The 11,704-nt window shown below is 56.3% G+C and overlaps 1 protein-coding gene across 2 annotated transcripts in view; it reads right to left on the minus strand.

The window, feature by feature from the left end:
* Positions 1 to 10,605, minus strand: part of CPXM2 (carboxypeptidase X, M14 family member 2) — an 84,188-nt gene extending 73,583 nt beyond the window's left edge. For both annotated transcript variants that reach the window (XM_037051143.1, XM_037051142.1), the window contains exon 1: positions 10,149 to 10,605. In XM_037051143.1, the coding sequence (XP_036907038.1) occupies positions 10,149 to 10,473 (325 nt within the window). In that variant the 5' untranslated portion in view covers positions 10,474 to 10,605. The remainder of the gene's footprint in view (positions 1 to 10,148) is intronic.
* Between the last annotated feature and the right edge of the window lie 1,099 nt (positions 10,606 to 11,704).

Genomic DNA, 11,704 nt, shown 5'->3' on the forward strand with positions numbered 1-11,704 from the left:
TGGGGGGCTGGGGGTGGGACTCCTCATGGGCCCCTAGGGAGCCTGCCTGCTCCAGTGCCTTGGGCTCCTCCAGCTTCTTCCCACACCTGCTCCTTCTCCCTCTGCTCCAGGACCACCAGCCCCCTCTCAGCCCTCAGTTGGTGTTTCCTCCCTTCCCAGATCTTGGTACTAGGTAAGTGCTCTTCCTCCTCCTAGCCGCCTTCCCTCACCTCCACCTAATTACCTCCTGCTGAGCCTGCCAATCAACTCCCAGCCCCAGAAGGCTTTCCTGCACTCCCCTCCTGAGTCCATGCCTCCTCTGACGCTCCCGCAGCACCTGCCTTAGGTCACGAGGCCCCTAAGCAGAGGCTGAGGCAGGGGATCAGGTGCAGGTGGCCACTGAGGGAGGGCTCCAGGGGCAAGGGGAGGAGGGAGTAGGGGGCCGTGGAGGAAGGGGTTCAAAAGGTTGCATTCTCCGATTCGGCCTGATCCCTCGGGAGCTCTGGAGCAGGACCAGCCCACTGCAGGGACCCCCATCCCCCTGGGGACAAGGGGCTGCTTTTCTACTGCCGGGTAGCTCTGGCCACCGACCAACGCTCCAGAGATGGAGGCAGCTGTGAGTCGTCACAGCCAAGACCCCAGGTGCGGCCCCAGGCCCACCGGGAGGGGGGCACCTGCAAGAGAGAGGGCCCAGTGGGGTGCCAGCAGGCCCACCATGCGGCTCTTCGCACCTGTGCTATGTGGCACCACCGCACACGTGGAACACATGGAGGCCTGTTCATGGGGGAAACTGCGTCTGGCTGTGCTCGCTGCTCTGTCTCCAGAATTTGGCAGAGAACCAGCTTGAGGAAGGAAGGAGGGAAGGAAGAAAGGAGGGAAGGAAGGAAGGAAGGAAGGAAGTCAATAACCAAACAGTTAAAAACGAGAGGAGGGGTAGATCTGTGGAGAAAGACACTTAGTCTGGACTTTATAAATCAAGTTGAAATACCAAGACTGGATTGTGCCAACTAATGAAATCATTTCTGATTGTTCCACAATCACGAAAAGAAAAGAAAATTATTGAGAAAAACTCCAATCTTCAGAAACTTCAAAGGGCACGCTGAGCCCAGCTCAGGGCCCTCTTCCCTCCATCATATTCGTGGGTGGTGCCCGCTGAAAGGGTCTCTCATTTTTCATGGAGGCCAAGAAGTCGCAAACTGAAGCATTCCCCTCAGGTCAAGGCCATCAAGGCAAACATCCAGAAAGGCCAGAGGGGAGAGGCTGCCCAGCTGGGTGTGTCTGACATTGGCCTGATGCCACCGGGCACCTGTGCCACTTCTGTGGGTAGAAGTGTCACAGGCAGTGACCACCAAAGGTGGCTTCTTCTGAAAGGGTCCATGAGCCCTCAGCTGTTCACTGAAACCATGGCCGTGACTCTGGCGAACGTGGATCCTGACTTGGCAGAAAGATAAGACTTTAAGGGGGAACAGTTTTACCAAACACGTGAGGAAAGGCCGGTGCTCTGGGAAAGAATGCTCCAGCATCCCAACCCTCCCCAGATGGTGGCCTTGGTCAAGTGACTTCTCTCTGCCAGGGCCACCTCTCTGCAGCCTCCACAACCAGCACGGGGGGAGTGATGGTGGAGAAGGCCCCCCCCCCCCNTGGCGAACGTGGATCCTGACTTGGCAGAAAGATAAGACTTTAAGGGGGAACAGTTTTACCAAACACGTGAGGAAAGGCCGGTGCTCTGGGAAAGAATGCTCCAGCATCCCAACGCTCCCCAGATGGTGGCCGTTGGTCAAGTGACTTCTCTCTGCCAGGGCCACCTCTCTGCAGCCTCCACAACCAGCGCGGGGGGAGTGATGGTCGAGAAGGCCCCCCCCCCCCGGACACCTGCAGCCTTCCCGCCCACACCCCAATCCACGCCCACGACCAAAACGTCTCTGCTCAGCTCCGGAATCCAAGAAAGGTCCAGATGCACACACATGTGCTACAACCCTGACAGGTGGATTCCCCGGGGGACACCATGTGGGGTTGGGGGACAGGAGCACTGAGGTTGTGGCCAAGGGGCAGAGACACCAGGCAGGGCCCGGCCACCTTTCAAAGCTCCAGGTGCTGCACAGGCCTAAGGGTCTATTCTAGGGTCTGCCACTGCACTGACCACAGTGTGTCCTCGGGGACCCCTCCACCTCTGCGTGCCCCGTTCCCGCATCCAGAAAACGAGGACACCAGGCACCTGCCTTGGCGACAGTGACGGGGTGGAAACAAACAACATACAGCATGTGTCAGCACTCCGGGCAGGACCCGAGTGCAGTGAATAGAAGGCAGCTTCAGTCCTTTCACCAGTGATGCTGCCGTGGGGCTGCTCACAGCCCAGAGCACCGTTCCAGCTGCTGAGAAACACCAGCCGACACGTGGAGGGCGCCTCCCAATTTTCCAGGCATCTTCCCATCAATCATAACATTCGATCTTGGCAAGTGCCCACTGAGGGTGGGAGGCTCACTCTGAATGTTGTTTTACAGGCGGGGACACTGAGGCTCAGAGGGAGGAGAGACCCACCCACGGTCGCTGACAGAGCCAGGCACAGCTGGAGTCTGACTCCACATCCGCATCCTTCCCAGCCCCTTCCTCCCTCACAGCAAGAAAGGCTGCATATGGTCTGTCCAGATGAAAGAAGAGCGTAAAGTGGAAATAGCATACAGAGAAGGAGCCGGAATTAAATCGACATCTCCATCTGGGCTGCGTGACAGGACTGAATTCCTTAAAAGCAGCAAAACGGAATTACCCATGTGGGCCCCAGGCTCTATTTTGGTCTGCGGTGATAAATAGAATGCTTCTTGATTGATAGGAAACAATTTTTTCCCTCTCTATACAAGGAGCTTACAGTAGCATACCCCAGAAATTGAAAAATTCTTTGCTGCATATTTTCATTTTCCCCAGGAAATTCCAGCCCAGACAGCCTCTGCAGTCCCCCTTGTGAAGGTTCCAGCCCAGGGCCCTGAGCGCCCACATAGGAGGCAGGCCTTGCCTCACGCAGAGGGGTTCTCAGGAGCACCCCAGAAACGCAGCCTCGGGGCATCAAAACAGACAATAATGACAGCTGTCTAAAGCGCCACCACCCATGCACACCTGCAGAGAGCCTTGCCCAGGAGAGCCTGCAGGTCGCTGCAGGTGGCTGTGAAAACCCCACACAATGGTGGCTACACACGTGTGCGCTGCTGGGTGTCCGCTGAAGGGCCACAGTGTGGAGAGGGAATGGCCTGTGTCCTTATCCCCTTCTCAGACCGTCCAGCTCCCTCGGAAACAGGCTCCCCAGGGACCAGGTGAATTCTGAAAGGAGGCATCGCCTCTGCTACTCAGGGCCGTGGATAGTCTAGGGTGGAGATGGGGGGACCAGTGCACTTTCCTAAGTCTTTCGCCAGGGCTAGACCAACTCAACCAACCAACCAACCAACCAGTCAGCCAACCAACCAACCAATCCACCAATCCACCAACCAATCAACCAACCAACTCAACCAACCAACCAACCAACCAACCAGTCAGCCAACCAACCAACCAACTCAACCAACCAACCAACCAACCAGTCAGCCAACCAACCAACCAATCCACCAATCCACCAACCAATCAACCAACCAACTCAACCAACCAACCAACCAACCAACCAGTCAGCCAACCAACCAACCAACCAACCAATCAACCAATCAACCAACCAATCAACCAACCACCAATCAACCAAAAGCCCTCCCTACCTTCTTCACCTGTGTCTTCCCCATCAGCCTCTGCCCTCCCCTGGGCCGGCTTTTGTGCAGAAGGCTTGGTCTCCATCAGGGTCCCAGGACATGAGGGGCAGTCACTTCCAGCCTCTATGCAGCCATAGCTACCTTGCTAACTTGCAACCAAGTAAGGAACTCTTTAAAGAAATAGTCACAGCCGTAACAGCAGCAGACGGGGTGTGCCGGGGACGGTGTGGGGCACGGTTGGTATTCTGTGTGTCTCAGTTTGAGTTCAGCCAGGAAAGAGTCTGAGACAAGGCCTTGGTCCAGAAGGGTCTATGGGAGGTGACTTCATGAGAAGGGAAGAGACAGGGGTACAGAGAAGGAAAGGCCAATAACCCAGGCTGCGTGTCGAGCAGGACCCTCTGGGATTCATGAGAACTGAACAGAAAGTGCCCGTGAACTGTCCCTCCGAAGGCTGGGAGTCTGAAGGCTGCCCCAGCTAAGCCCACGCCAGGAAGTCTGGCTTAATTACCATTCCCATGTCCCAATGAGGAGTCCGACACCTGGAGAAGTCACTCATGCCCGTAGGTGGCAGAGCCAAATCTGACCCCAGCTCTCTCTGAATCCCGAACAAACTCTGCTAGATACCTGCACTGCCATGCACAGACTGACTAGCTCACAAACACCTGCGGCCCCCGAGTCTGAATTAACATTCGAAGGTGTTTGGTAACACTGCAGCCATCCTAGGTGCCCGGGGCCCAGACAGGTGCCCGGATGAGCAGCAGACTGGATGCCATCCAGTTACAGACACCAGCCCCTCGGGAGGTCATCCAAAGACACACTGGTTTCGTGGGTTTCACCATCCCAGAGGGGAAGCTCTGGTGGCAAGGATCTGGGAAGGTCACCAAGGGCAGAGCCAGTGCTGGAAACTCCAAACCTGAGAGCGAGGTTCCCTGGCCCCTGTGGACATGTAGCAGAGACCTCACCTCAAAAGTGCAGGCCCCAGGGCCCAGCTGCCCTTGTCCAGGCACTGAAGGCATCGAGACCTGGCAGCCACGGATGCTCAAGGTGCTTGGGAAACTGTTTCTAAGAGCTGCAGCCTCCAATCCAGCTTTCCCAAACACCGAGGGTCCCCCCTCCATTAGCCACCAAGCCTGGCTTCGGGAACCTTGGGCACAGGCAGGGGGATCTGGCAGCAAGAACAGTTGACTTTGGAGAACATTTTGGAAAGAGAGCTGTTCTCTTGAAAGCTATTTGCTGATGGACATGAAGTAACCTTGTTTATAAAACATCCTTTCCCTCGGAATGTTATAGGGAGTTTATCTGGACGAAACACTGGATTTTCTTCAAGCGAGCATTCAGTATTGTGATACAGAGATTTCTTGTTCCTTGTTTGCGTGCACTGAGCCCGCTGAGATTGCTGTTGGAATACACACAGAGATGCTCACCAGCACGCTCTCCTAGCGCTCAGTCCAGAGAGAGGTGTCCACCGAAGGCCCGGGGAAGCAAGACACCCTGAGAGAGCAGAGCAAGGCTGAGGAGGGAAGCTCTTTCCAGAAACTGGCTCGGGGCACACACAGAAAGGGCTTTGTTTACAACTGAGCATGCTCAGATAACAAGTCTTCGGTGATTGCCCCGAGGGCTGGTGCACAGCGCAGCACAAAATGCAAACTCGCAGATCCTGGCACAGACATACAAACAGATGTGGCTGGCTGCCCGCTCCGCAGATTCCACCGCTGGGAACTCGGGACCAGGACTACAGATGAGCTGGGGAAATGCACGTACTCAGACGAGTGCATTAGCCACCCCCCCCACCCTCCAGGAGGGCAAGGACAGGTAAAAACCCAAAAGGTAAAGACTCTGTAACTTAGTCTACTTCTAACTCAAGGCACGGGAGGAGGGACAAAAAGAAAATCTTCAAATCGCCTCTTCAAGGACTTGTTTATCAACTCGTTTCTATTGCCACTTGGAAAGAATCGGTGAGTTATGTAGCCACGACGTGCTTCTCCATTCCGTTTTATTCTCTAAAAATAGTATGGCCCCAAACCACGGTCACCAACTTGGAGATGACATGCAAAGTAAGTACACCCCAAGCCCACGGGCATGCCCTAAATGTGGTCCCTTACCTACTCTTCACCCTGCATGAAAAGTGGGGACCTGAGCCTCACTTGCTGGGTCCCAAAGCATTCTAGCCCCAGGCATCTAGAAAGTACTGGGCTCTGCGAGGAACAGCCAGCTTCGTGGAATCAGAGAGAAGCAGGAAGTCGGGCCCCTATGAGTTCTGGCCGTCAGTACCATTCCCTGGGTGGGAGCAGAGCCCGTCGGGAGAAGGGTGTCAGTGGAAACCGAGTAAACCGCTGCTGGAATCTCGCAGACAACAAGATTCGCTGACCTCTTGGGTCCCTACAAGCTCCAAAATTCTGGGATGAACTGGTGCTCACAGTGAGGACCTGAGACGCCATCTGACACTGAGTCCCACTCGGCCTCAGAAAAGAACTGCACGGCTCTGCGTCCTGACGGAGGTGGGGGATTCCACGCATCTGTATGTGCAGTAAGACTGCAGAGAACCACACTAGCACTTGCACGCATGTGCACACACACGAGTGTGCATAAAAACTGGTGGAATATGGGGCATGTGATCCGGTTAATAAAATTGAAGCCATGTCAACTTCCTGGTTCTGACACTGTATGTAGCAGTGATTCTCAACCCGCTGGGGACTTTTGTCTAGAGACAGTGTCACATTGGGGGGTGTGTACCACTGGCATCTAGAAGGTCAAGGACAGGCATGCTGCTAAACATCCTACAACGCGTGGGACAACCCCTCAGCATGCGTGCACGTCCCGAAATGTCACTGCTGCCCAGGTGGAGGAGCCCTGGGCTCAAGTATTGTCACTGAGCTAGGTGATGGGCACAGAGGACCTCACTGCTCTGTTTCCACAATTTCCTGTGAGTCTATAATTATTTCAAAGAAAAGACAGAAGCTTTTAAAGATCTGAGACTCCTCAGGATATTATCACAGTGCTGCTTCTCCAGTGGTCCACCAGCCACTCCTGGAAAAGGCAGTGCTCCCCACTAACCAGAGATTCAGCTGTCCCACGCCGGCGCTGCCACCCACGGCAAGCCTCCGTGGTGGCGTGAGAGAGCAGCCAAAACTCACCCCGCAATCTAATCCCCAGGCCCCTGGCTCCCTAGGTCATCCTTCCTGCGAAACGAAGACAGAACCCCCTGACACTCAGAATACTTGCCTTCTACCTTCCCTTGAGCCCAACCTTCGTGCAAGACAAGGACTACCCAGCCCCGACTGGTATGGTTTGCCCGGTTGGGCATCATCCTGCAAACTGAAAGGTCCTAGGTTCGATTCTGGGTCAGGGGACGTGCCTGGGTTGCAGGCCAGGTTCCTAGTTGGGGGCACGCAAGAGGCAGCCAATTGATGTTTCCCTATCTTTCCCCTCCCTTCCCATCTCTCTAAACATAAGTAAATAAACTCGTAAAGAAAAAAAAGACAAGGACTAGCTGGAAAACATCATCTGCAAAGACACAGCCCATGACAGACTTTTAGGTTAGTTATGCGTGTTGTTGCATTCTCATTCACCTCCGAGTCGAAACTCTCATGCCTGCCCCGGTGCCCAGATAGCGCCCACCACGTGGCACATGCCGCTCACCCAGCAGAGCCAGGGCCCGAGGCTCCTTCACACTGAACACCTCGTTGTGTCTCCTTCCTCTATGAATAAGTGCCTCCCTGAGACACTGACAGCTGCTTCTGAAACGGTCCGATGCCGAGGTGACTGCGGCTCTTACCTCTCGAACCGTACGTGCACCAAGCCACCACGTAAAGTGGGAGGAAAATGATTTCTCTCACCACAGTTGCACGGCACAGAACTGTCACTGACCCCCTCAGTCAAGGTCATTCTCAAACCAGTCTCTCCCACCTGGGGTCCAGGGTGAAGGATTGCACTGGCCAAGCACACGATTCCCGCCAACAAAGGACAGAAGTTGACAGTCTGTGACGCATGTCACACTTTGCTGGGCAGAGTTAGGGGGGTGCTTTAACAAGCCCCACGCAGCCCACTGGGAACATGGCAGGCCTGGAGGCAGCCCTCCCGGGAGGCCTGAGCTCAGTCTCTAAGCCGAGTCTGGAATTCTCGAGGACCTGCTGACAGTTTGGGGATCAGCAATCCAGCTCTCAGCACACCTGCCATTACTGTCTCAGTCCCCCGACTTGTGTTCCAGGAGGGCGGGGGCAGAGCTGGCTTGCTTCCTATGCCTGGGGCCTCACCTGGCACCCTGTGTAGAGCAGGTTCTGGGCAAAGACCTTGGAATAAGCAGACAGCTCACAGAAGGACTAGCACAGTCATGCCTTGGCCCACTGGAAGGTTTTGTTGGAAAGCTTCTAGAACAATTAGCAAAGTCCAGTGAGGTAGCAGGCCCAGTCTTCCCACTTGCAGCGAAGAGGCTGAGAGGTTTGAGGAGCTGAGGCCCAGCCCCAGGCTGGGGTGTTAAATACAGTCCTCAGACCCTCGGTCTGGGGCTTCTTCCCACCCCCTCACTCCCACTATCCCCAGTAAATACCAGCACCTAATACACGTGTCTTCCATTAAAATAAATACTCAAAAAAAAAAAAAAAACAGCCCTGGCTGACATAGCTCATTGGATTGAGCACGGGCCTGCAAAGGATCGCGGTTCAATTCCCAGTCAGGGCACATGCCTGGGTTGCAGGCCAGTTCCCAGCAGGGGGCGCACTAGAGGCAACCAAATATTGATATTTCTCTCCCTCTCTCCCTCCCTTCCCCTCTAAAGGTAAATAAATAAAATCTTCAAAAAATACCACCCTGGCTGGTATGGCTTAGTGGATTGAAATACCGGCCTGTGAACCAGAAGGTCACCAGTTCAATTCCCAGTCAGGGCACATGCCTGGGTTGTGGGCCAGGACACTGGTTGGGGGCGTGAAAGAGGCAACCAATGAATGTATCTACTGTACATCGATGTTCCTCCCCCTCTCTTTCTCCCTCCCTTCCTCTCTCTCTAAATATAAATAAATAAAAACATGTGCAAATTTGACTTAGACCACCAAAGGAAAAAAAAAAGGCATTGAGTTGAAAACTGCAAGAGAAGGGCTTTCAAATCTCCCAAGCAAGTGAGTGACGCTGAGCGACTTTCCACACAGCCAGAGCCCTAGCTTCCCCTCTGTAACAATAGCGAGAGTGCCCGCCCCGCTGGGCCACTGAAGAGTCAATGAGATGGTGATACATGCAGCTCCTGACAGAGTCACGGTAGGTGTTCTGTGGACATGAGCGTCCCTTCCCATTCTGTCCACTGTGGCATATCCAATCCTTAATTTTTATAATTCTGCAGAAAACGTTAGGAGTTCCCGATGGTTCTGTCCAGGATTGCACAGCTCTCAGAACTGCCTGCTGATTCGCAGAGCTGCCTAAAGCTGAGATAGGGCAGGCAGCGCCCCCCTACCCCAGAGCACCGGCCAAGGGGCTGCCCACCCCCAGCTCCACCCCTTCTCCCGCTTCACTGCAGACTTCCACGAACAATTTAACCAAACGACAGTGATTCCTCCCATGCCAGGAGCTGTGTGAGGTGCCACAGGCAGAGGTCTCCTTTCGGGGAAGGCCATCACCACACAGCTCCGCAACCCTGAAATACTAGGTCAGAAGCCCTTTGCAATCTGAGCAAAGAACATTTGGACCGACTAAGAGAGAGTCCCCTTCACGGGGAGTGTGAGAAACAGAAGGGAAGTCACTTCCCCGAGACAGGGCGGGCAGAAACTGGGGGTGGGTTCCAGGAGGGTGGAGAGAAGGATGGAACACACAGCACCCAGGCTGCCAGGGCAGCGGGCCTTTCCCGGTGTCCTCAGCTTGCCCTCTACACCGGGGGGCACCAGGGTCCAGCTGCAGCCCAAGGCTTCCCAGCAGAGGCTCCCGGAAGTGGGCAGAGGATTTAAGGGGCCCAGAGAAAGCAGGAGAAGGGGAGGAAGCTGAGGGGACCCTGGCTGGGTCAAGGCCCACTGCGGAGCCCTCTCCGGAAGGCCACTGTGCCAAAACACGCCAACCCTTCACATCCCCAAACCCAAAGCTCACTCTCCAGAAAACGCCCTGCAGGAAGACTGAGAACTGGGCAGAGGAGGAGGAGTGTCTGGCAGAGGAATCCTTTGCTCAGCGCAGTTCAAACTTGGCGCAAGGGGTGCCCAGCTCCCAGGCAGCTTCCCCACTGCACAGCCCTGTCTCTGCCTGAGGGGGTGACCGTCGGGTTGAAGTTCCGGGGAGCTCCGAGGGGCCAGCAGGGTGCGCAGGACACTCTCTAGAAAGGCGGGAGCAGGGGCAACCATGAAGAGGGTCATGGGGGTCTCTTGTCCTAGACTCACAGACAAGGAAGCCAGCCGATCCCCCAGACTCAGCTGGCTGAGCTGGGAGAGGTTCACGCCACCGGCGCCCCCTCCGGCTGCTGCAGCGCAGAAAGTTATTTACCTGGTGGAGGCGTCTCTGGAACCAACTTCTCCCTCTTAGGAGCTTTCTTGGGCTTGGTCGCCTTCTTGGGCGGCCTGGGCTCCGGTGGGCGCGGCTCCCGGGCCCCCTCCTCCGCCCCCTCCCCCGCCCCCACGGGCAGCAGCGGCGAGAAGGACTCAGACTCGGGCTCTGGCTCTGGGCGCGCGTAGTAGTGCTCCTGGCTCCGGATCTCCTGCACGTAGTAGTCAGGGTCCTCTGGGGCTGCTCCCTGAGCCCCCACTCCGTCCAGCGCCACCTCCAGGAGCACGAGGGCCAGCGCCAGTGCGGAGGCCCGCGGGCGGGCCATGCCCACTCTGCCCCGCGCCCTGGGCAGGGTCGCTGTGGCCGGGAGTAGCGGGCGGGCTGTGGGCTTAGACCTTGCAGCACCGCACAAGGCGCAGAAGACGGCAGGCTGGCTGCGCGTGTGACCGGCCGGCTAGGCTGGGCTGGGCCAAGGGCGGGCAGGGGCCGCCAGCCGCAGGGCGGGTGCAGGGGGGCCGGCCCCGCCCTTCCTTCTTCCCTCCCTATCCCCGACGACTGCGCCAACTCCGCAGCCGCTGGCCCTGGGAGGCAGGTATTGGAGCCACCTCCATCCCAATAACTGTCTCCAAACTTCTCCTGACCGGCACTCGCACACGTCATGAGCTGCCCTGCTGGGCGCGGCTTCCCAGAGGAATTCCCCTCTGGAAGTACATAGGTCCTGCCCTTTTGTTTTAGGGGTTGCAGAACTGTGACCAGAAATGAGAAAGGATTCACACAGGTGAATCCTATTGCAGGCACTGTGATGGAAGTCTTCAGCCACTTGGTCACCAGGTTCAGAGGAGCAAAGTATCCACTGGGCCAAGGCCTAGTGACTCTGCAGGTTCCTTGCTCCCATCCAAGGCGGTGACTCTGTGCGACTGAAAAGTGAAAAAGTGGAGTTATCCTCTGCTGGCCTGGGCAGTCACCGGTGACTGGTTCATCCGCAGAGCCTCCACTGCCCAGAGCCGCCCAGGTCAGGCAGGGAGGGAGCTCACCGACTTTTGAGAGGGTACCTGCTCCCCTTGGACACCTTCTGGCTGGTCCTTCAGGCTGCGTGTTGGGGGTGCTGGCCCCCACTGGTTTTCGTGTCTTTTTCTTTGTTTTCTGCATTGGTTCTCTGTTGCTGCTGTAACAGAGGACCACAATACCATGGTTTAAAACAACAGGTATTTATTGCCTTATGGCCCTGCAGGTTAGGGGTCTGAGCAGGTGCCATCAGCCAAAATCAGCATCAGCAGGCCAGGCTGCCAGCGGAGCCTCTGCGGGGTAGGGGGTCCCTTCCAGGCTCACAGCGGGTGGTGGTTGAAGCCAGTTCCCCAGGTGGTGTCCCTGAGGCCCAGAGGATAGGCTGGCTGTCCGCCTGGCCCTGTTGGTTTTCTCCTGCCAGCTGCCTGCACTCCTTCCCTGGCTTTCCATGAGGACTTCCTAGTGGCCTCTCTGGTCCTGGCCTGTGGGTTCGAACCCCAGAGCCAGGGCTGGTCCGCCGACTCCCTCCATGGCTTCCGCTCTCTCTGACT

This window comes from Sturnira hondurensis, unplaced genomic scaffold, assembly GCF_014824575.4.
Source record: "Sturnira hondurensis isolate 20B ecotype Veracruz unplaced genomic scaffold, ASM1482457v3 Scaffold0007208, whole genome shotgun sequence".
NCBI classification, from domain to species: domain Eukaryota; kingdom Metazoa; phylum Chordata; class Mammalia; order Chiroptera; family Phyllostomidae; genus Sturnira; species Sturnira hondurensis.